Source organism: Arctopsyche grandis, chromosome 12, assembly GCF_051622035.1.
Source record: "Arctopsyche grandis isolate Sample6627 chromosome 12, ASM5162203v2, whole genome shotgun sequence".
Taxonomy (NCBI): domain Eukaryota; kingdom Metazoa; phylum Arthropoda; class Insecta; order Trichoptera; family Hydropsychidae; genus Arctopsyche; species Arctopsyche grandis.
The window spans coordinates 3,970,298-3,992,811 of NC_135366.1; the positions used below are offsets into that span (position 1 = coordinate 3,970,298).

The window sequence follows — 22,514 nt, forward strand, 5'->3', positions numbered from 1 at the left end:
CATCGCTCTTGTACAAAACATGCAGAATGAATCTCCGGCAACGTTCCATTGGCTCCGAAGCTGAGAAAACAAAACGACCTTCTTTTTTACATATAATTATTATTGTAACAAGTGAACATAAATAAAGGATCCTCTTACTAACACAATCAGTGTTTTCGTAGACCTCCCCGCGGTACATTTACCGCGGTGAATTAAGATTAAATTTTGATTTGACATTCGCACTGTCAAAGTGAAATGAACGCAAAAGCGATTGCCATGCGAACCTTCTCGGATGCGAGCGATGCGAACGTCAGATGGGCTGACAGATACCCGCGAACTCCTCGCGAAGACCACAAACAACGGCCACGGCCACGGCCACGAGGGCCTTTGACTCGAACATATGTCTCGTCGATAATAATAAAAATTTCGTAAATAAAAAGTATTTGAGAATATTTTTGTTTGTGTGACCAATTTTAAAATTTTGGGTGTGACCAGTTTTCTCGTGACCAGTTTCAGCGTGTGACCAGTTTTCTCGTGACCAGTTTTAGCGTGTGACCAGTTTTAGCGTGTGACTAGTTTTCTCGTGACCAGTTTTAGCGTGTGACTAGTTTTCTCGTGACCAGTTTTAGCGTGACGGATGATCACGAGTGACCGATCTAGAGCGACCAGTTGTCCTGTGACAGGTTCACATTTGACTAGTAGTCCCTTTACCATATAATATATATGGCAGCCCCCCAGGTACTGGCCGTATACCAAGGTGCTAAGACCGTAAACGAGGTATATATCGCGGCTGCAAACGCTCTCGATCTTCATTGCGAGCAGCCGCCAGCCCGCACCACAACATCACCGCGAATCGGATCCCAGATAATTCGCTAGATCGATAGGCATGGAGTAAACTCCATGGAACTATCTCTAAAATATTACCCACTACTACTACTACTCTCGATCTTCTATGCACGGTTTTACTAGATTGATATCTTGTGTGTGAACTCCAAACGTCTTAAGCGACTACACTCGAGGCCCTCACTTGCATATCAGTCTGTCAACACCGTGAAAGACTACATCTAAGCATCGACTCTCCAGGAGTTTGTGCTTCTTCCTCTCAAGTAGCGATGGAGTGCAGACTTTGTCTCTGCTCTGCTCCAGCAGGGTCCTTCGTCTCCATCTACGACGACCCTCATCCACTGCGTTTGGTGCAGCGCATTTGGACCTGCTGTCAGTTGCGGGTCAGTCACGTTACACTTGAACCATTGCTATTGTAAATTCGCTACTCCCCGTAGTCTTCAATACCTTTCACATTTGCAGGTTAGGAAAGGAGACCATCTGCCAGATATGATATGCCTTTCTTGTGTCAAAAATCTGGAGTTGTTCGACAGCTTTCGGAACGCTTCTATTCAGAATGACGCAACGTCGAGGGCGGAATTAGATAAGTATTTGAAAATCAAGCCGGAGGAAGTTTTGCTGGAAAATTTAATATGGGAAGATGAGCTGGATGCTCATTGCCCACCCGACATTTGTAGTTCACCAGTAGATGGCGAGGTGAGTAAATACGATTCGAGTGCTTTAGATCGATTCTAAACACAACATTCGGTTGAAGCCGAGACGCGCAACCGATCGGACTGCTCGCTGCTGTTAGTGGCTGTTGTGTGTGAGTGTGAGTCTAAAAAAGTATTGTCAGTGCAGAAGAAAACGACTCAGCATCTCAGCAAACGCATCTCAGCTTTAACCGAACATTCAATTAATAGAAATTACAAATTCACATGTAAAATGACATCCTATCACATAACTTTCGATTTATTTTTTAGATCTCTGGAGGAAAAAATACTTGGAATGATAATATGGCTGAAATAATAGATACTAGTAGACACATTCTCGCGGAAGAATTACCATTACGAAAAGCTTTAGATAAGATTTGCTCTACACATTCTGAATTGGACCACAAAAACAAATTCCAAGCCAACTTGTTTACCCATAAACTTGATCTCGTGACACAGAAAAGCTTTAACACTCTCAGAAAGATGCACGAATGTGACATTTGTTCACAATCATACCTTAGAAAGAATGAACTCACCTCACATATGAATATTCATGCTGGGGTAAAGCCATACATATGTGACATTTGTTCAAAATCATTCCGTTCAAAATGTCAACTCTACAAACACATGCTTATCCATAGTGGAGTAAAGTCACACAAATGTGACATTTGTTCAAAATCATACCATTTAAAATATCTACTCCGCAGACACATGGTTATTCATAGTGGATTAAAGCAACACAAATGTGACATTTGTTCAAAATCATTCCATTCAAAAGTTCAACTCTGCCGTCACATAGTTATTCATAGTGGAGTAAAGGCATACACATGTGATATTTGTTCAAAAGCATTCCATTTTAAAGTTCAACTCTCCCATCACATAGTTATCCATAGTGGAGTAAAGTCACACAAATGTGACATTTGTTCAAAATCATTCCGTTATAAATATCAACTCTGTAATCACATGGTTATCCATAGTGAAGTAAAGTCATACAAATGTGACATTTGTTCAAAATCATACCTTAGAAAGAATAAACTCACCTTACATATGCATATTCATACTGGGGTAAGGCCACACAAATGTGACATTTGTTCAAAATCATTCCATTCAAAAGTTCAACTCTGCCGTCACATGGTTATTCATAGTGGAATAAAGCCATACAAATGTGACATTTGTTCAAAATCATTCCATTCAAAAGTTGAACTCTGCCGTCACATGGTTATTCATAGTGGAATAAAGCCACACAAATGTGACATTTGTTCAAAATCATTCCATTCAAAAGTTGAACTCTGCCGTCACATGGTTTTTCATAGTGGACTAAAGCCACACAAATGTGACATTTGTTCAAAATCATTCCATTATAAAGCTCGACTCTACCAACACATGGTTATCCATAGTGGAGTAAAGTCATACAAATGTGACATTTGTTCAAAATCATTCCGTTATAAATATCAACTCTGTAATCACTTGGTTATTCATAGTGGGGTAAAGTCACACAAATGTGACATTTGTTCAAAATCATTCCATAATAAAGCTCAACTCTACCAACACATGGTTATCCATAGTGGAGTAAAGTCACACAAATGTGACATTTGTTCAAAATCATTCCGTTATAAATATCAACTCTGTAATCACATGGTTATTCATAGTGGGGTAAAGTCAGGCAAATGTGCATCAGGATCAGGTCAGTCTGGAAATTTCTAGGTTGAGGGTCATTTCTAATACACATTTTTTTTTCAAAAATAAGGGTTACATATATTCATATATACAGTACGCTCTCGATTAACTGGGCTTATGCTGGGAAGGAAGGGCACAGATAATTGAAAACATGGATGATCCGAGTCATCAAATTTTGCCTTAGTTTCGAATATAATATTATATTTATAACAAAAATTTTGGATTCATAATTTTAATACTCATTATTTATTAAGAAAAAAGCTTATAGTTCAGCAGATAAGTGGCTGTTAGTTGTTAGTACTAGAGTTGCCAAAATGTAAAATAAATCTAGTCTACCACCCAGACAAAGCATTGAAGTTGTCTACTAATCCTAATTTCTCATGGAAAAACTTGGCTATTTCCACACACATTTGACCGCTAATTGCTATTCCTTCAGCTTTTTTCGATTTTTGATTAAACCAAATGAGCATAGTTTCATCTAAATCTTCGTTTGTTGACATTTTCATACTGTTTCGTTTTTAAGTACCTGTAAAACTATTACAAACTCTCGCGAACGCCTCAAACCTTTTTTTTTTTGTTAAACTATATCTCGAACAGGTATGCTAATCTGAAATATTTTCGAGTTGCAAATAACACGCGTAATTACGGTCGCAATCTATCGGTGCGTCTCAATCATATAAGGAAAAATTAAATTAATTAATATTTTTCAAGCACGGATAATCGAGAGTTTACTGTATCATTAGATTATTTTCATTTAAGCTTATGAATTTGAATTGTGTTTTTAAACGCCGAATGCAAATTTTAATTATTATGTATAATATTATGTAGTCCTCTAGGGTGGTAGCCATTGACCTCGGGCCACCACTGTGAGTCCACCAGTGATCAGGGTAGATCTTTAAGTGCTTAGATACACTTCCACGATTTTCGCACCCGTCTGTTGTTTCAGGTGATGAAGACGAGAACTGGCATCCTCGCTGATTCGCCCATTGCTCATGCCACTCGTCTTCTCAACCTACTTTCCGTTCACATTGATCTCTTTACGGTCACACCAGATCGTCTGTCCACTCTCCTTGGGGTTTTTAAAGGATGCGCCAAAAGTACCAAAAATTTACCCTTAAAAGTTAATCTTAATGAGTTGTATTTCGTTTGTTTTGTAATTGGCCAGGAAGGCCCATTGGGGCTTACCTGTTAGGTCTTCCTAGTATAGATGTGTATATAAAAATAAAATGCTGTGAAGCGATTTTGGCCTTTCATTTGGATCCTGAACCCACTCTTGCGCAACAATATTTATGAACATACACATCTTGCAAAAAATTGCGTTTAAGTAAAATATAACAAATAAACAACAACCGTAAATAATAATAATATATATAAAAACCGGCTGTCGATTTGTATATATGTGACGGACAACGGGAGCAGTATTGGGAAACAATTTTTTTTTCGTTAATTTCATTTTTTTCATATTTTTCGGTTTTTTTTATATTTTTCAGTTTTTTTCATATTTTTCAGTTTTTTTCATTTTTTCATTCTTCGGGGCTGGGGGCGAAGGCCCCGGGGTGCCGAAGATATTCGGGGTGCTGAGGGCGTCGGAGGCGCCGGGGGCGAAGGCCCCGGGGTGCTGGAGGCATCGGGGGCGTTGGGGGTGATGCACAAAACCTAATTCGCAATTCGTAATCACTTCGTAATTTGTAATTCGTAATTTCTAATTCGTGCATCAATTTCTTTCCGAAACCAGTCGATTCAATATCTTTAACTTTATTTTTATTCGAGTTTCAATTCCTTTTCGAAACCACCCGTTGAAATCAACGGGCCCAACACTTGTAAACAATAAAAGTAAAACATTGATTTAGTACAGATAAAAACTCATAAATCACATTCAAAATATGTAGATACATACAAAAATTGAATCATAATGTACATGAAACGAAGAAATTCCCAATAACTCGCGCGCACCGAGAACAGGGCGCGAGTACGGAGTAAAAGACAACAGCGACGGAACAACACACTCTGCATTTATTTATTATGCCCGATTCTTCGATAAAATATATTTTTCTGTTGCGTCAGATGAATACATATATATTATAATAATTCTATCTAATACATTAATGTATTATTGAGGAGTACCCATAATATGAACTCAGTATTTAGTACACTTACAGAGATATTCATATTATTAGAGTAAATGTCGACTTTGTTTACATCACCGGTAAGAGAAGGTTAAAACTATTGTGGAGGCTCTACGACATGGTCGAGTTTCGGTTACCATCCTGCGAGTTGGGACCAACTCGGCCGTGTTCGGAGCGCTATCACCACTAGGTCTCTGGCTCTCATAATAAAAGCACGTGCATCAACATGTCAGTCGTCTCATTCGTTCGTCCCCTATACAGCGGTCATTTCGGTCAGTGTAATGGAAATTCAACATGGACCAACGATGGATGGATCCATGCCTCGAGCGGCAGCCTTAGCCATAAAGGGGGCAGAGGCGCCGAGCGTATTCCCTAGCTATGCATCATCACACAAACAGAAGATAAATAAAAAGCTCATAACCCGAAGATTGACTTACTCTTTTTAAATACCCCACCCTTCACCATTCCAGAACGAGTTGGTTGAGCGACGAGAGAGACGACGACGAACCATCAACACAGTCACGCTGTTTAATCCCCCCCCCCGCAGCTAGCGAACAATACTAACGAAAATTCGAGAGCCAGATATTCTGTGTTCGCGATTTTCCTAGCAACGATTGTTGTGTGCACGATCTATCTCAATATTTTTTGTTTTTATTTAAACGTACTAACTCGAGCGGTAATTGCAATTTAAATGCTTTCGTTGTGAAAACCAATCTTTATAAACGTGGTGAAATAAAAAAAATTGCCAAATAAATGCAAAATAGCACGGAAAAAAATTTATATTTTTGACTTTTAAAATTTGCTAGACAATTAATTATAAGTATTTTAAAGCAATGAAATATAACAATTAATAGGAAAAATATCTGACTATTGATTTCAATACTCACTTTGACCGTAACAATCCTAAATTTTGAGTTAAAGACCGCAAAAGCTAAAAAACTGTAAAAATCGCGCATTTTTTTAAACACTCATATCTCGTAAACGATCACCAACCAACAAAAATCAATATCATATTCGAATTCAGTAGGTCAAACTTAGTAATGATTGATTAGTCTCCACTCTGGTAACTCAAAAACGTGATGTTTTGTTGCTCAGTGTAATCAGTCTACCATAATAAATATATAGAGCAAGAAAAACAATTATGATACAATAATTTAAAATGAAAAAAAATTACAATAGTGATAATGCTATGTAATACGAATTCGTAATAAAGGAAACATTAACTTGGTGCATAGATAGATTGGTAAATAGATTATGTATCCAATTTGATTCGGGACATTTTCCAATACAAATTCACAACAGTCTCACATAATCTGAGACATTTATTTACTTTAGTTTTAGTCTTAACTTTAAAATTTAAGTGGCCATCAGCTATAGTGATTCCCTGTATATGCTATACACAGTGATATGCTGCTAAAATTTTATCAACCGGCTCACACTTTGGCAAACAGTCGCACAGGAAAATTGTCGCACAGAAAACTGTCCAAATAGTGCTCAGAAAATGCTTTTTTAAACGAGATTTGGGCAGTTTTGAAGAATATTTGGACAGTTTTATGTACGGATATTTTCCTGTGTGATGAGTTTTCGTACGACAGAAGACAAGTGCGAGCGATTATCTTGGTAGTGATTCACATTTGGGATGTAATCCCCGAACCCTACTTACCTACTCAGGAAGTGAAGAACGGGTAAACGGACTACTAGTCATATGTGAACCAGTCACAGGACAACCGGTCGCTCTAGATCGGTCCCATGTGATCACCCGTCACAACAAAACTAGTCACACCCAAAAATTGGTCACACCCAAAAATTCGACCAATTTTTAATTTTTGGGTGTGACCAGTTTTAGTGTGACGGGTGATCACGTGTGACCGATCTATAGCGACCGGTTGTCCTGTGACCGGTTCACATTTGACTTGTAATCACTAGAGCCCGGAATCTGAAGGGGCTGTTTATTGTTCAAAGATTGTAAATGCATTGTTAAAGGTTTGCCGAACCTTTTTTACAAAGGATTTACAACAATGGAACAAACCCTTCAGATTCCGACCCCTAGTAATCACCGAACCGAAGAACGATTGTTATATTAAAAAATAAATGGCCGTAAATGAAAAAGTTAAGGCTGAAATGCATCTGTCAAACTTATTGTGTATGCTCGCTATTATAACACGCACACGTGTTACTCCGGTCATAGAATCTATGAATGCTTAGAGATGCTTGTACCTAATGTTAAAACCAACATGGCGGCTGGCGCGTCATCACAGCCGGTATAGTCTGAAGCGCGCACGTGGGTGACGGCTGACGCAAGCGGCCTTTTCAGGGACGTCAGACGCTCGTATGCGTTTAGCTGATTTACAAATAGAGTTGTACGGGCGGTTCATGTCATTCGATAGGTGAACGTCGTGGCCGACTAGCCTCGTGTTGGAATTTGCGCTTTTCATGAGCTCGTCATGACTTCCATATCAGGATCGGTTCGATGCCTGAGCTACGCAGCCGTAGACTCATGCGATTCCAGGGACGATGATTCTATAAGAAGCCTCTTCAAAGAAGGTGCGTCTTTTCATTCATCAGTTGCAGTTTTTAATTCATGTTTTTTTATTTTATTTTTACCAATATGTAAATTTAATTCCGTTACTTTTTATTACTTGCTTGAATTCTCAACTATTTTACTTTGAAATATTTTATCATCTCATATAACTTCATGTAAATAATTGAAAAAAATATTATATTTCTATTATCTGATTTGATGTGATTAATTTGAGTGCCGACACTACTAGTGTTTCATTCATATCAATTCACTATAAACACCATTGCTTATTGTTGACCGTTGATCGAATCGAATTACTATGTCTGAGAATTCATTGGCATAATCAGCGCTTTGCAAACTTAGTAAAACTAGTATGTATGTACTTATGCAATTAAATAGACGTATGCAAAATATATAAGATGAACAATACGTCATTTACTTGAATAAATACATATATACTTTTCTATACAGTGTTCAGAATAATACAGGACAGAAATTTTCACTTTCCTTCTTATAACAGAGCAGAAACTAAAATAACTTATCTATAATTCAAACATACAGCGCGAATACGACAATTTATTTAATATCGTTGCTTTACTTTTAATTAAATATATGTAGATAGATGAATTTATCACTTCGACTTAAAAGCATTCGTGAATCTCCCAACACAGATCTCCAAAAATCCACTTCTGAGGAACTAATCTACTGGCATTATTCTTTCAAAACAAGCTTTGAACGATTGATGTTTCGCCTCCTATCTTCTGTTTAAGTCGTTTGTTAAGATTCTCGACATAGATGTGTCTCATGTAATTGTTCCAGTCGTTGATTGTGCCTAATTCTGCTCCTTGCACAATTTGATTGACATCAATTATTAACAATACAATAAACGAACGGCTGTCACAAATGTTAGAAGACTGTTCCCGAATCAATTGGTTATGCATATGGTTAGATTCTTTTGACATAAGTACTAACTGGAATACCGATGTGGTCAGTGGCGTAGCGTGAATTCCAGGCCTCCCATATATTCATACTATTTCCTTACAGCAAAATAACTTTCCAAATTAATAATTCATACCTCTTTTACGTAGAAAAACTTTTTTCTGGACTCATTGGCAAACACGACTATTTTGTTAAAATTTAATACTAATCATTGCTAATACTTTAAGACGATGTTGTGACATATGTAGTTGACCTTTCATAAGAGCTTTGCCAAATTATGAACACGTTGATCTTCTTTATTTTTACAAGGTTTATATTTTTTTAAGCACGAACGGAAATCAAGTATCTGATCAGGCGATGATTTGTCAAAATCATTGACATATCAGTTGGCTAGAGACATAGCTTCATGATATACATATGTACATACATATATGTAAATCGTCATCTGATAATTGTTTTGCAGGAAAGCGAACTTTGAAACGATGTTTAAATAACGTGATACGAACCTTCATTTGCACTTGGGTTACGTTTAGTGCCGCATTAAAAATTGTTCAAAATTTCTTTTAATGAATCCTGGAATCGTATATCATGACTAAGTTCATCGAAATGGTTTTAGATTCAATTTTGGCTTCAACCCTAATATTGTTGAAATTGTTACGAATCCTTCAAATTTATTTCTAAAATTACTGATCTCGCAATATGCATTTCTAATCATAGACTGAGCACTGATATCATCAGCGTTTTTTGATTGAAGGAACTTTGAAACAAAGTTGAGAAACCGAAGAATTTTTCAAGAAGCACGAGTACGAGAATAAATTCGAAACATTCCATTTTCTTTTTTAGTCACTTTTCTTTTGATTGTTCATCATTTCTTTTACTTTTTAAAATTATTTCTGTAAGAAATTTTATAACATCTTTACATATAAGTGCCTACATATATATCGAATTACATTAATACAGTCTAATCTGGACGACCAACAAGCAGTGCACAATCTGTTTAAAGTAACTGATGATGAATTTTCCTTAAAAACTTCCCACCTGTTAATGTTGACAGCTAAAAATTTATAAATTTTTACGATTTTACGCCTCATATAATTTTATTTTATTGTTTTAACAAAAATATATACAAGAATAAGAGAGAATTTTCAGCTATATGTAAATACAATAAAACGAGTTAAAAAATAACGGAGGTTTTTAAAAAAATTATTGCTAAGAAATTACGGAACAAATTAAAAAATCTGCAAAAAAGGCACGCCGCTTTGCGGCGCCCCCCCGCATTGCGAGGTCTGCGGGTGTGGTAGTTACGCCACTGGATGCGGTGCAAACGATCGACAAGCGCCAGACAGACTGAACCACAGAATAAGGACACGTGTACCTTATGCGTGCGCACTGCTCGCACTTACACTAAGCAAAATCTACCCGAAGTCCCGACATACCTACCCTGTATACGTTCTGTGCTTCTGATACTTTAGTTCCGAATTTTGCCTTAAAGATCCAACTCGCCAGAAAGATCCAACTCAATTTTAATAATTACCATTTTAATAATTGCATCTGATGTGCAATCTATCATTTGTGAAGTCGAGAATTGCGTTTAAAGCAGCCATCCAGTTAATCTGTGGTTCAGTCTGTCTGGCGCTTGTCGATCGTTTGCACCAAACCCCTGGAATAGATGGTAAACGGACTACTAGTCATATGTGAACTAGTCACAGGACAACCGGTCGCTATAGATCGATCACACGTGATCACCCGTCACACTAAAACTGGTCACACCTTAAAACTGGTCACACCCTAAAATCGGTCAACCAGTTTTCTCGTGACCGATTTTAGGGTGTGACCAGTTTTTTCGTGACCAGTTTTAGTGTGACGGGTGATCACGTGTGACCGATCTAGATCGACCGGTTGTCCTGTGACCGGTTCACATTTGACTAGTAATCACCGAACCGGAATAGATATGTCCATAGAGACATCTATGGACAATCAACCAATTTTTATTTTGATATACAGCAAATTTGCGAGCAGTACATATTATTTAGGTAGCACATTTTTATAAGATTCAAAAAATTACAGATGCCAACAGCTCGAATTTGCCAAAAACTAAGGGGAAGATAACGATTTATTTATTTTTAATTTACACTAGGAAGGCCTATTCTGAGTATGTCTGTAATCAGTGCCGGTTTTAGGGGGGGCTGGGTCGGGCGGCGCCCGAGAACACCAAATAAGTTAGGGCGCCGCACGATGCGCCAAAGGCGCTCTAAAATTTAAAATTAAAGCGCCAAAAGCCATACAAAATTTTAGCTTAGAGCGCTAAAGGCGAAATTTTTTTCTACGAGTGTTGCCCAAGGGCGCCATTGGGTATAAGGCCGGCACTGTCTGTAATGCTGCTGATCAGACTTGGATATATATATTTTTTTATTTTATCTTTAATTTATACGAGGAAGTAAGACAGGTAACCCCAATGCACCTTCTTGGCCAGAAACATTGTACATTTGATACTATGTCGTATAATACAAAGTAAATACATATCAATTAACATCCACTATAATATTATTTTCTCTACTTCACTTTACGAGTTCGAACTAAATTTTAAGAGGTTTAAAACAAAATTTTAACAGTTAACACGCTGACAGTGACAGTTCACGCGCATGTGCAGAAGGCTTTGCGCCTGTCGCAGATATAATACTTTATTTTATTGTTACAAATCAATATACACTCGCCATTACAGATTTGCTCCAATGCGACGGGTGTACGTTAACGAAATACAGAATACATAAACAATCAGAAATACAGTAATACATACATATACAATCAGAATATATAGCATATAACAATTAATCAGAAATAATAATCATAGAGACATCTATAGATTATTTTTAGATTTTTTTTTTGTATACAATTTTTATACATATAATAAATACGAAATTATAGAGATGTCTATAGAGATATCTATAGATTTCAGATTACTGTGTATAATTATTACAAATTATACACAGGCAGATTTTGTGACAACAGGATTAGATCTAATACCAATTTTCAGGAACCGTTTCAGCAATGATCAGATAAAATTGGCAAACTCTGATAGAGAAACGATCGATTTGGAGTAACAAAACCCCCAAATCTAACCAGCAGTGGCGAGGACTCGAACCTTTGACCTCAGTGGTGCTAAATATATACGCTACCACAAAGCCAAACTGCTGGCTAATACCTGCAAATAGCCAATAATTTGCAGATATGTATAGTACCTGCAAATAGCCACAACCATTTTTATTTTATGTTAACTATATATGTATGTATATGTAGTAATATTTTAGTAGGTTTTTAAGTTTTGTATTCACCGTCTCAAATCAATTGTCCCAATTGAGCGATCGTTTCTAAATTGATTCCATACAATTCAGTTTCACTTCAATTGTACTACGTGCTCCAACCGTCCATCGGCGATGAAGTTTCTTCCGTTAAAACGTATGCTCTCGTACAATAGATTTATTCATAGTTTATAATAGTTGACAATAGATTCGGAATTCGTTACGGTGTTGATTTTTTGCAGGTTTCACTCTCCGCGGCGCTGCGAGAGCCACCTACAACACTTTCTCTCGGAAGAAGCCGATCTCGCCGACGATTCTCACCGACAGCCGTCTTGCGAGATGTCTCACCACGTTGGACTTGACCGCTCTCGGCATCGGAAGCACCCTCGGCGTCGGTGTATACGTCTTGGCCGGAAACGTCAGCAAATACCACGCTGGTCCAGCTGTGATAATATCATTTCTGATTGCCGCCATCGCTTCGATATTTGCCGGTAAATATATTTCTTCATCTCTGATCCACACACACACACACACATATATGTAAATGTGGTTTGCTTTTTAGGGCTTTGCTATGCTGAGTTCGGAGCCAGGGTGCCAAAAGCCGGTTCAGCCTACATCTACAGCTATGTATGCGTCGGTGAATTCATTGCATTCATCATCGGATGGAATCTCATTTTGGAATATGTTATCGGTAATATTTAATATGACTCTTCGTTATATTTTTCTCTAAAGATAATTTATGACACAACTTCAAATTGTATAAATTGTTTTGAATGCTAATTTATATAAAACTGTATATTTTCAGGTTCGGCGAGTGTCGTTCGTGGTTTAAGTCAATATCTGGACTCGCTGCTGAACAATACAATGTCTACCCACATGCAAGCCACAATGCCTATCGAGTTGGCTTACTTATCACCGTATCCTGATTTCTTTGCGTTTACTATCACCATGGTTTTTTCCGGTGTGTATATGTTACAGTTGAAGTGTATCTTCCAGTTGCAGTGTATTTCGACTAGTTGAAACATGTTCCATCTAACCCGGTACTAACTACCGTTTATGTCAAGTGTATTTTTAGTTGGAATATATTCCGTCTAACCTACGTAAGTTGATTCATATGGCGAATTACATTCCAACTGGTCAAAATATATTACGACTGAAAATACAGTTCAACTATAAGTTGGTGCCAGGTTAGATGTAGAGGTTGGGTTATTGTGAAAACGTCACTCGACTAGTAAATTGAGTTGACTAGTAAAATGCGGGCTCTTCACTCGCCCGTCAAAATCGCGCCGCGACTCAATGAGTGTGGTGACATATTTTTACTACTTTTTACTAACCCCTTAGCGCCAGTGGCGTAGCTAGAAATTTTGGGCCACTTCCTGACCAGTTTGTTCGCTCCTGATTTTATTTCTTCGTATGAATTTCGTAATTTACTAACATTCTCATATATACGATTCAACACCAAAATGGTTTCGTCTAAACTTTAAAGTAAGATTTCGTTTCTGAAATGTTTACGCACTCGTGCGGCTCCACGCCTGATTTGTCATTGACACGCCTACTTAGCTTATACGCAAGTGTATAACAGTGGCGTACGTTGAAATTGTTTCAAATCGAGCGTGGGCCGTGATGGTTTGCATCATTCTGCGAAATGGTAGCTACGCCACTGGACTTCGCACAGAGTTCTCCGCCAATAACGGGGATCGTCGCAAACCGGTATTCGACAGCTCGGCGACGAAGGAATCACGTTTTCACCGTGTGTGTTTGTGAGTCGAAATGTGAGTGTGTGCGTTTCGCTTTGTCGTCGTGACGCGTCCCTTCGTCGCGAAACAAAATACGGGGGACACTGCGAAGCGCGAATTCGAACGCGCGACACGCACACACTCACATTTCGACTCACACACACGGTGTTCGCGGCCGCGCACGGTGCGAGTGAAGAGCCCGCTTAATACACGGACGTCATTTCAGATTTTTCTAAGGTGTGGCAGGCCAAAATTGGTTAAACTGAAATTTTTTTCAAACAAAATGTTTTTATGCCGAAATAAAAGTGGAAAATATACCTTATTGAGTTATAAAATATGAAAAAAAGATGCTTATTAATAGAAAAAAAAAATTAACAATTTCTAATAATTTTACCCAAGGAATATCATTTAACAAAACAAAATATAACCTTTTTTTACATAGCTTTATTGCAGCGATTCTATTTCTGGCCTAGTTTATGCTACTCAAAAGTAACACAACTAGAGGTAGGATAGCCAAGGGGCCGCTCATTGTTCCATTGTTGTAAATCCTTTGTAAAAAAGGTTCGGCAAACCTTTAACAATGCCTTTACAACATTTGAACAATACGCGGCACCTTCTGGGTCCAGGCTTTAAACATAACATAACAATCATTAATTCATTAATCTTTAAATTCACACTATTCCAAAATTAAGGCATGGCAGCTGCCATGGCATGCCCCCCCCCAAATGACGTCCCTGGCTTAATACCTAGCAAATATTAACGCACTATTGAATTATAAAGCATTCAACTGACGCACATTGTTATAAGTGTATTTGCGCTGTAGAGTTAAAATTTATTAGTTGAATTGTATTCGAATATGAATGACCTAAAAGGCCAGTTGGAATATATTACAACTGAAAATACACTTCGACTGTCACATATACATACACAATGAATCTGTTTATAATATAATATAATTATTTATATGTAAATATTTTATATACATTTCAATTTTAGTTGCTCTCGCCTTTGGCGCTAAAGAATCTTCAAACTTCAACAATGCTTTCACCGTCGTCAATTTGTGCGTCGTTGTATTTGTAATCATTTCGGGATCCATTAAAGGTATCAAATCATTTCATTCAAATAATAATGCATAAAATCATAATAATAATGCATATTTTAATATTTATAATACTCCCGAGTTCAGCCAACACTCACAACTGGCAATTGCGAGTCGACGAGATTCCGAAGGACTTTGGCAATGGCGGTTTTGCTCCTTACGGTGTTGCCGGCATCATCAGAGGTGCTGCTGCTTGCTTTTACGGTTTCATCGGATTCGATTGCGTCGCAACGGCTGGAGAAGAGGCCAAAAATCCTCAGAAATCCATCCCCATAGCTGTCGTGGCTTCGTTGCTCATCATATTTCTGGCGTACTTTGGCGTATCGTCCGTCCTGACTCTCATGCTGCCGTATTACTTACAGGTTCAATATCGCTACATATATTGTACAATGCCCAATTTCGACTCTGTACTAATTCTTAATTGTGTTCGTTAGGATGGCAATGCTCCGCTTCCACACGTGTACAATATCCTCGGTTGGAATGTGGCAAAGTACATCGTCAGCGTCGGAGCCATGTGTGGTTTGTGTTCAAGGTCCGTACGCACTCTCATTTGTATGGTTTAAGTTATTTAACCGTGAATACATCTGTGTTTATTTGTTTGCTTTTCAGTTTACTAGGGGCCATGTTTCCTTTGCCTCGTATTATCTATGCAATGGCTTCCGACGGGCTTATGTTTCAATTCATGGGTAATATCAACGGACGATTTCAAACTCCTCTGGTAGGCACTTTGGTTGCTGGATTGTTCACAGGTGAAATAAGAGTAGATTTTAATGATAACGAACCATTGGAAGTTGCCGTGTTTCATGTATTTTTTCGCATTTGAAGGCACTATGGCTGCGATATTTCAATTGGATCAGTTGATAAATATGATGTCGATTGGAACGTTGCTCGCTTATTCAATGGTTGCATCGTGCGTTTTGATTCTAAGGTATTTATTATATTTATTTCATATACCTAGGTACCACATATATATAGAGACACAAGCGTTTGTCAACTGGGATATTATACATGGTATAACTTTCAAGCAAAAACAAAAATACTAATCCTTATAAAAAGTTATCAAGTAACCATTAGCATCTTACTTACCGAGACGAAGTTTCAACATTTACTTTAAGTTTGGATTATTGTGGCATTACAAGAATTCCTAATGCGCCAAAATGGTATAAAATAGAAAAACAGTAAACAATATTTATTTACACAGATAAAACTACATATTTATACATAAAAAAAACAATAGCAGCAAAAGTTTAAACAATTATTCACAAAACATACATTAATGTAATTATAGTTAAATATAAGGTGAAAAATTGGGAATGTCTTGCATCAACAGCCAGCACTAATATAGGTATATGTGTGTAGAAGAACCAGAATACAAAATAAAAGATCAACATTCACTCATACATCAAATTCAATTATGAAAGTAATGATGAGTGCAGGCTACCAGAAAAATAGGTTAAAATAATCTCTGATAACCTAGGCTTACTGAGGTGGAAAATATCACATTCAGCCAAAGCAGCAACGATTTCATTAACACAATGGTGGCCGCTGACTCATATTTGCATCATTTTGCTGCCAACGCTTAGTGGCCGCTGATGCATATATGATTCACGACTGCGCGAACTGTTTCAGTCCGCTGATATATTTTTGTATTACGTTTTCGTCAATCGTTTCTGGTCGATGATACAATTATGTTTCATTTTTTATTTTATATTAGATTTATTTTCTTTTTATTTTAATCTATACATTATATATAAAATTGAATGTCTATCATTCTGTCTGTTTGTCTCATATGGGCTCCTAAACTACTCAACCGATTACGACGAAACTTACAGGATTTGTTTTATGCATGTCCGGAAAGATTACTGTGAAAAAAAAATTCGGAACGGAAACGGGAAAAACGGGAATGAGTGTCATTGCAACGCAATAATTTCGTAATTTGCATAAACAAAATTCGTTAAGTGTTCCTATAGATACAGAACCATCGATATTTTCCTTTTTTTTTTATTTCATTTCATTTATATGCTTAGAATAGAAGTCATCTGACAAAGAACTGTGTGAGCAGGAGGTACAACCATCAAATGATGATGTCTATCACGCACACAACTCAATATACTAAGTTATACATGGAGATATTTTCTAAAAATCAATAGAAACCCCAAAAACGATATATATATAGATTAGTCAAAATCCCAAGGTTGCAAATTAACTGAATATTTTTGAGTGTTATGTGATGTTTAATACGACGGTGTTTTCATCAAATTCTGCACTGCCTTTGTGTGAAATAAAATCGAGTATAATAACATCATTTTCAGGTACAATATGACATCGACAAACAAAAAGGACGACGACAATGTGTCAATTACTTCTAAAATATTCGCTCGGCAACTCGTCAACTGCGACGGTCATCAGTATCCGACAAAGATCAGCTCCTCACTCGTCACATGGATGGTTACCTTATATAGTAAGTATCTTTACGCCTCGTATATTCGAGCACCACCAGTTAAATTATTCGTAAAGCACCATTTGATTGTCAAATGCATAATTAAATACATACATACTATCATCATATGGCATACCGTGCGATTAGTGATCAGATGTTTGAGTTAAATTTTTGTTTTTTCAGGTTTGTTGTGCTTTGCTCTAGCTGGCTGTATAAAAGTGTACGCTGAAGAATTGTTGGAATTGAAAATTGTTCCGGTACTTTTGACGAGCATGTCTGGTATTTTGGTCTTCGCTACTTTGTTCGTAATATCAAGACAACCTGTCTCGGAGAAGAAACTATCGTTTGCGGTAAACTTATTGTGATTGATCGTAAAATTTATTTATTTTAAGTGTTTATTAATATATTGTTTATTGTTTATAGGTGCCTTTTGTGCCTTGGCTCCCCGGTTTGAGCATTTTAATCAACGTCTATTTGATGTTGAGTCTCGATGTTATGACATGGGTTCGTTTCACTATTTGGATTGCTGTAGGTGAGTCTACATTCATGTCATTGTGACAGTAAATTGTGATTGTGACAGCGATTTATTCGATGTTTGCTCTTTCAATGCTAATTTTGTTTATATTTTGTAGGTTTACTCATTTACTTTTCGTATGGTATATGGCATAGTGTTGAACGTCACAGGAATAATGCCGAAAACAAAGAGGCTGTGAAAATGTTGGACTTGAGCGATAAGGGATCGCTTTCCAATGGCTATCATTGAGAGCATTCGTTCGATTTGTATTATTAAACTAAAAACGTATCAGTATTTTCGAAATCATACCAATTTTTTCAGTATTGGATGTACTTAATTTAATTATAAATTTTAAGAGAAATGACAGTTTTGCGAATCTCTATATGTATTATGTCTTTTAGACTTTTATATATACATAATAATATGTGATAATTATGATGGTTTGCAAGACAACCATGTAAAATTCCTATAATTGTATTACGACATTTATTATTGAATTGTGTTTGTGGTTATTTTATAATGTTGATTTGTGTTTATTGCTTGGCTGTTGAAACCAAAAATGTATTTTTTTTATTGGTGGATTAAATGATTTTTTTCTAATTGCTAAAAATGTTTCCATTTTTTAGTCACAATATATAATAATACTAGTGTTGTGCCCGATGAAATATCATCGCATGGGTTATAGCTAGAGACACGTATTTTGGGCATCTATTTTTGTCAATTTTAGCATTTTCATTTTGCATTTTAGCGTTTTAGGGCGTTAAAAATGTTCAATTTCAGCATCTATTTTTATGAAGAGTTTAATTTTTAATAATAAAAAATTTCGATGAATTTTAATAAAATTTATATACATATATACAATTTAAACACAACACAACAATTAAAAAATGTTTTGGAATTAAAATTTTAATGAAAAAAACGTGAGTATAAAAATACAAAGACAAAAAATATGAATATAAAAATATAAATATAAAAAATATAAAATTTATTAAAACTCAACATGGAGCATATTTCTACAGATTCTTTTTATTACAAACCTCCTTTACGTTTCACATTAAGACGTCTTTTTTATATCTCTTATCTCTTATTTGAGATTTGTGCGACGATCGATAACAATTATATTGTATTTACTAAAATACCTTTCTTTCTTTCAACTACTATTTTCAGTAGTAGCCAAAAGCAGTTGCTTGGTTTCGACAGGAAAAATACCGTCTATGGTAAACTGCAAGCTCTGTTTTATCCCCTCAATTTCTTCACATAATAAATGGGCAATGGGATAGGAAGACCCTTCTAAATTGTCTATTAATTTTATAAATTTTATGCAAATTTCACTTTTGTTTGTTATTTTAGCATCTATTCGCATATTTTACGAATTTAGCATCTATTAGCATCAATTAAGCATTAATAGCAAAATGCCCAAAATACGTGTCTCTAGTTATGGCATATCAAATTATTAAATAAAAAAATTAAAAGAAATGTGTCAGTCATGTGTTCGATCTGTACGCGGTCGTATTTTTTTCAAATACCTTTTAAATATATTTATATTTAATTGTTTAACCCTTTGGCTGCTACGAGGTTTTTCAATGTCCAAGCGAAAAATGCTAACATTTGTAATTACTTTATAAAAAAATAAATATAATATATTTTTTTACATACTTACTTCGCCGAACGCGCGTAATTTATTTAATACTTTATATACATTTTTAAGAAGCAGTTGTGGACTCGCGCTCTCTCTTTCTGTCTTGCTTTTACATGCGTGCGTGCGAAAGAGATACCTACATATATACACTAAATAAGTTTTGACGATTGTTTCCGACGCATTATTTTTTTCAATAATCTATTTTTAGACATCGATGTATTTGTCGTTGTTAAAACATGCGATACATTTGAAACAGGTAACGGTCTTTCTCTCTTTCTTTCTTGGTTTTAATTGTGTACGTGTGAGCGAGACACACAAGGATGCGAAGTTTCTAATAATCAAATAATTTTTCAACATGTATCATAAACATTTTGTATGCATTTCAGTTGCATTTGATTGATTGCACGAATTCGTGACGTCTCGTGACCTATATAATTGAAAGCGGATTTCTATTGTTTTTTGCCATTTATTTTAACTCTGCAAAATGTTATCGGACAGTGAAAGTGACAAAAGCGAAATAATAGCTCCTCGCCGAGGAACTCGACAAATCAGCAGCTCTACTGATACTGAAAATGAATTTATCGACAATAATCAATTCCCAAGTAATAACTCCTTATATGACTTTGACAACGAACCCGAAATTTACTTTGATGATGAACCCGAAATTGAAGAACTTTTAAAAATTGATAAATATTTATAAAGCTTGATTGAAAAATAAATATAAATACGTATATAAAAAAAAATGTTTCGTGCCACTGATGCGCTGGCAAAGAAAGTATTGAAATACGACAATTAATGACGACAACAACGATCGTCGTAGCAATCTTCGCCAATTTCAAAACAACGATTTATCGTTGTTGTAGCAGTCAAAGGGTTAATATGAAAAAAAAGGTAAAAACTACCTACCTACCTACGTATAAACAATATAAAATTGATAGAAAAATTAATTAAATAAATTTTCAATAGATAGCTCTAAATGCTCGGAGATTTGTCTAGAGGAAACATTGGTAGCAAACATTATATAGAATTTTTTTGTTGATCTGGTATTTTATTTGTACATCTTGTTGGCAGTGTTTTAAGTGTGACGTACATATGTCGAATCGAAGACTGTTATAGTACAGCGAGCGTTATCTTACACAGACACACAGAATAGGGATATTATATACCTACATATATGTATATATGATAATCTGACAAATGAAATACAATGAAGTTCTTATATTTTGAAAAGTGAATTTCACTATCTCATTGATAATGGATGATTTGGTGAATATAAATCAAAATAAAATTATAGAAAGACATTCATAAATTAGTCAATTTTATTCATTTTGAGGTACATATGTAAGTATTGGTGGAGTATTATATTTCTCTCCATTAAGATATCAACATTCTCGATGCGGTGCAAACGATCGACAAGCGCCAGACAGACTGAACCACAGATTAACGACACGTGTACCTTATGCGTGCGCACTGCTCGCACTTACACTAAGCGAAATCTACCCGAAGTCCCGACATACCTACTCTGTATACGTTCTGTGCTTCTGATACTTTAGTTCCGAATTTTGCCTTATTAAACTCGCCAGAAAGATCCAACTCAATTTTAATAATTACCATTTTAATAATTGCATCTGTGCACATGGAAAGGTTACTCGTCATCCGATGTACAATCTATCATTCGTGAAGTCGAGAATTGCGTTTAAAGCAGCCATCCAGTTAATCTGTGGTTCAGTCTGTCTGACGCTTGTCGATCGTTTGCACCAAACCCCAACATTCTGTTTGCTCATCTGGAAAACTGATGAACTTAAATTAATGCGATAAATCTATTCTTTCTTTGGGGGAGATATTTTCTATTCGTTTCATTACATATGCTTTGTATTGTATTCAAATGATTTCCAACGAAGTGTATTCCATCATTGGTACTGCCATTTCACGGAAATGTTCCGTCAAAACGAAAACTATTTGAGTTACCTCCTAGTGATAGTTTTTCGCATAAAATATTGTTATATTACATATGATATTAAACAACCACTACATTTTATCAGACACGACAAGCAATACTTTTGGAGTTCACCAGTGTGAATAATTTCAGAACATCAGATTCATATCTGCAAAGCAAACCATATTGATATTTTAAAATACAGAACTTTCAACTCTAAATCTTACAAACACCATCTAAATTTTAATCTTACCTATATTTCCCAGATAAAAAAATTGAATAGCTGTTTTCATAGTGTGTCATCGATAATGATTCCATTCCCAGTTTCATCTAATGTACATTTAAGATATTCACTCTTATGTTATTGATATTAACTTTTGTACTGGAAACCTGGAATACAACTTTAAATTATTGTCAACATTAAAAATGTATGAGTCCCAATTAAGGTCTGTTCATACGTATCCTGCAGGTGTCATGCAAGTGCGGATAGTATTCTTTGGTACATTTTATATGGACGCGCATGAATGCGTAAATGCGCATGCGCGAATGGAGTATGAATACGTCCATATAATGTACCAAAGAATACTATCGGCACTTGCATGACACCTGCAGGATACGGGTCGTGCTGGTTAGGTATGAGCAGACCTTTATGCTACAACTGACTCACACTCCACCTGAATGATTACGAAATCATCATCAAATGATTGGATATGAAACAAACCGTAACTGCAAAATACTTTCTGCTTAGAAATACATAGCGTTAAAACAAACCAAGTCAATTTATATCGTTTTCATTTAATTTATAGAGAATACCGGAATTCGCTACTCCTCATTTGGGTCGAATGATTGGGAATCGTATTCCGGTATTCTATAACTGATATATTATATAATATGAAACAATAACCTGATATTGTTGATATTACAAAATATACGTCGTACAAATATATATGCGCCTTATCTTCTAACAAAACTGTAATCGCAATACACGAGGTTATTTAACCTAGAACGCGAAAAAAAATATTGTTTAAATAAAGTTCTCATATATGTATAGTAAGAATATAATATACAAGATAC

The 22,514-nt window shown here is 36.0% G+C and overlaps 3 protein-coding genes across 3 annotated transcripts in view; 2 read left to right on the forward strand and 1 right to left on the reverse strand.

Annotated features, from left to right (window-relative positions):
- mip40 (Myb-interacting protein 40) overlaps positions 1 to 22,514 on the reverse strand; it is a 237,704-nt gene that overhangs the window by 161,249 nt on the left and 53,941 nt on the right. The gene's annotated exons all lie outside the window — the stretch shown is intronic.
- Positions 788 to 4,430, forward strand: LOC143919784 (uncharacterized). Its single transcript, XM_077442305.1, has 3 exons — positions 788 to 1,205; positions 1,285 to 1,518; positions 1,785 to 4,430. Exons 1-3 carry the CDS (start codon positions 1,092 to 1,094, stop codon positions 3,216 to 3,218), a joined length of 1,782 nt encoding a protein of 593 aa, XP_077298431.1. The 5' UTR covers positions 788 to 1,091; the 3' UTR covers positions 3,219 to 4,430.
- LOC143919971 (cationic amino acid transporter 2) lies at positions 7,537 to 18,793 on the forward strand. The gene is made up of 13 exons (XM_077442597.1): positions 7,537 to 7,861; positions 12,319 to 12,567; positions 12,639 to 12,767; positions 12,882 to 13,037; positions 14,809 to 14,913; positions 14,999 to 15,273; positions 15,346 to 15,443; positions 15,521 to 15,660; positions 15,737 to 15,839; positions 17,224 to 17,372; positions 17,535 to 17,701; positions 17,775 to 17,883; positions 17,984 to 18,793. Exons 1-13 carry the CDS (start codon positions 7,762 to 7,764, stop codon positions 18,112 to 18,114), a joined length of 1,911 nt encoding a protein of 636 aa, XP_077298723.1. The 5' UTR covers positions 7,537 to 7,761; the 3' UTR covers positions 18,115 to 18,793.

Excerpts from the sequence above, each read along its gene's own strand:
- LOC143919784 (XM_077442305.1), top strand. The coding sequence starts at position 1,092 with ATGGAGTGCAGACTTTGTCTCTGCTCTGCTCCAGCAGGGTCCTTCGTC. Across the intron at positions 1,206-1,284 it reads GGACCTGCTGTCAGTTGCGG|GTTAGGAAAGGAGACCATCT; the intron begins GTCAGTCACGTT and ends TCACATTTGCAG. Across the intron at positions 1,519-1,784 it reads GTTCACCAGTAGATGGCGAG|ATCTCTGGAGGAAAAAATAC; the intron begins GTGAGTAAATAC and ends TTTATTTTTTAG.
- LOC143919971 (XM_077442597.1), top strand. The coding sequence starts at position 7,762 with ATGACTTCCATATCAGGATCGGTTCGATGCCTGAGCTACGCAGCCGTA. Across the intron at positions 7,862-12,318 it reads AAGAAGCCTCTTCAAAGAAG|GTTTCACTCTCCGCGGCGCT; the intron begins GTGCGTCTTTTC and ends GATTTTTTGCAG. Across the intron at positions 15,661-15,736 it reads GGTTGCTGGATTGTTCACAG|GCACTATGGCTGCGATATTT; the intron begins GTGAAATAAGAG and ends TCGCATTTGAAG.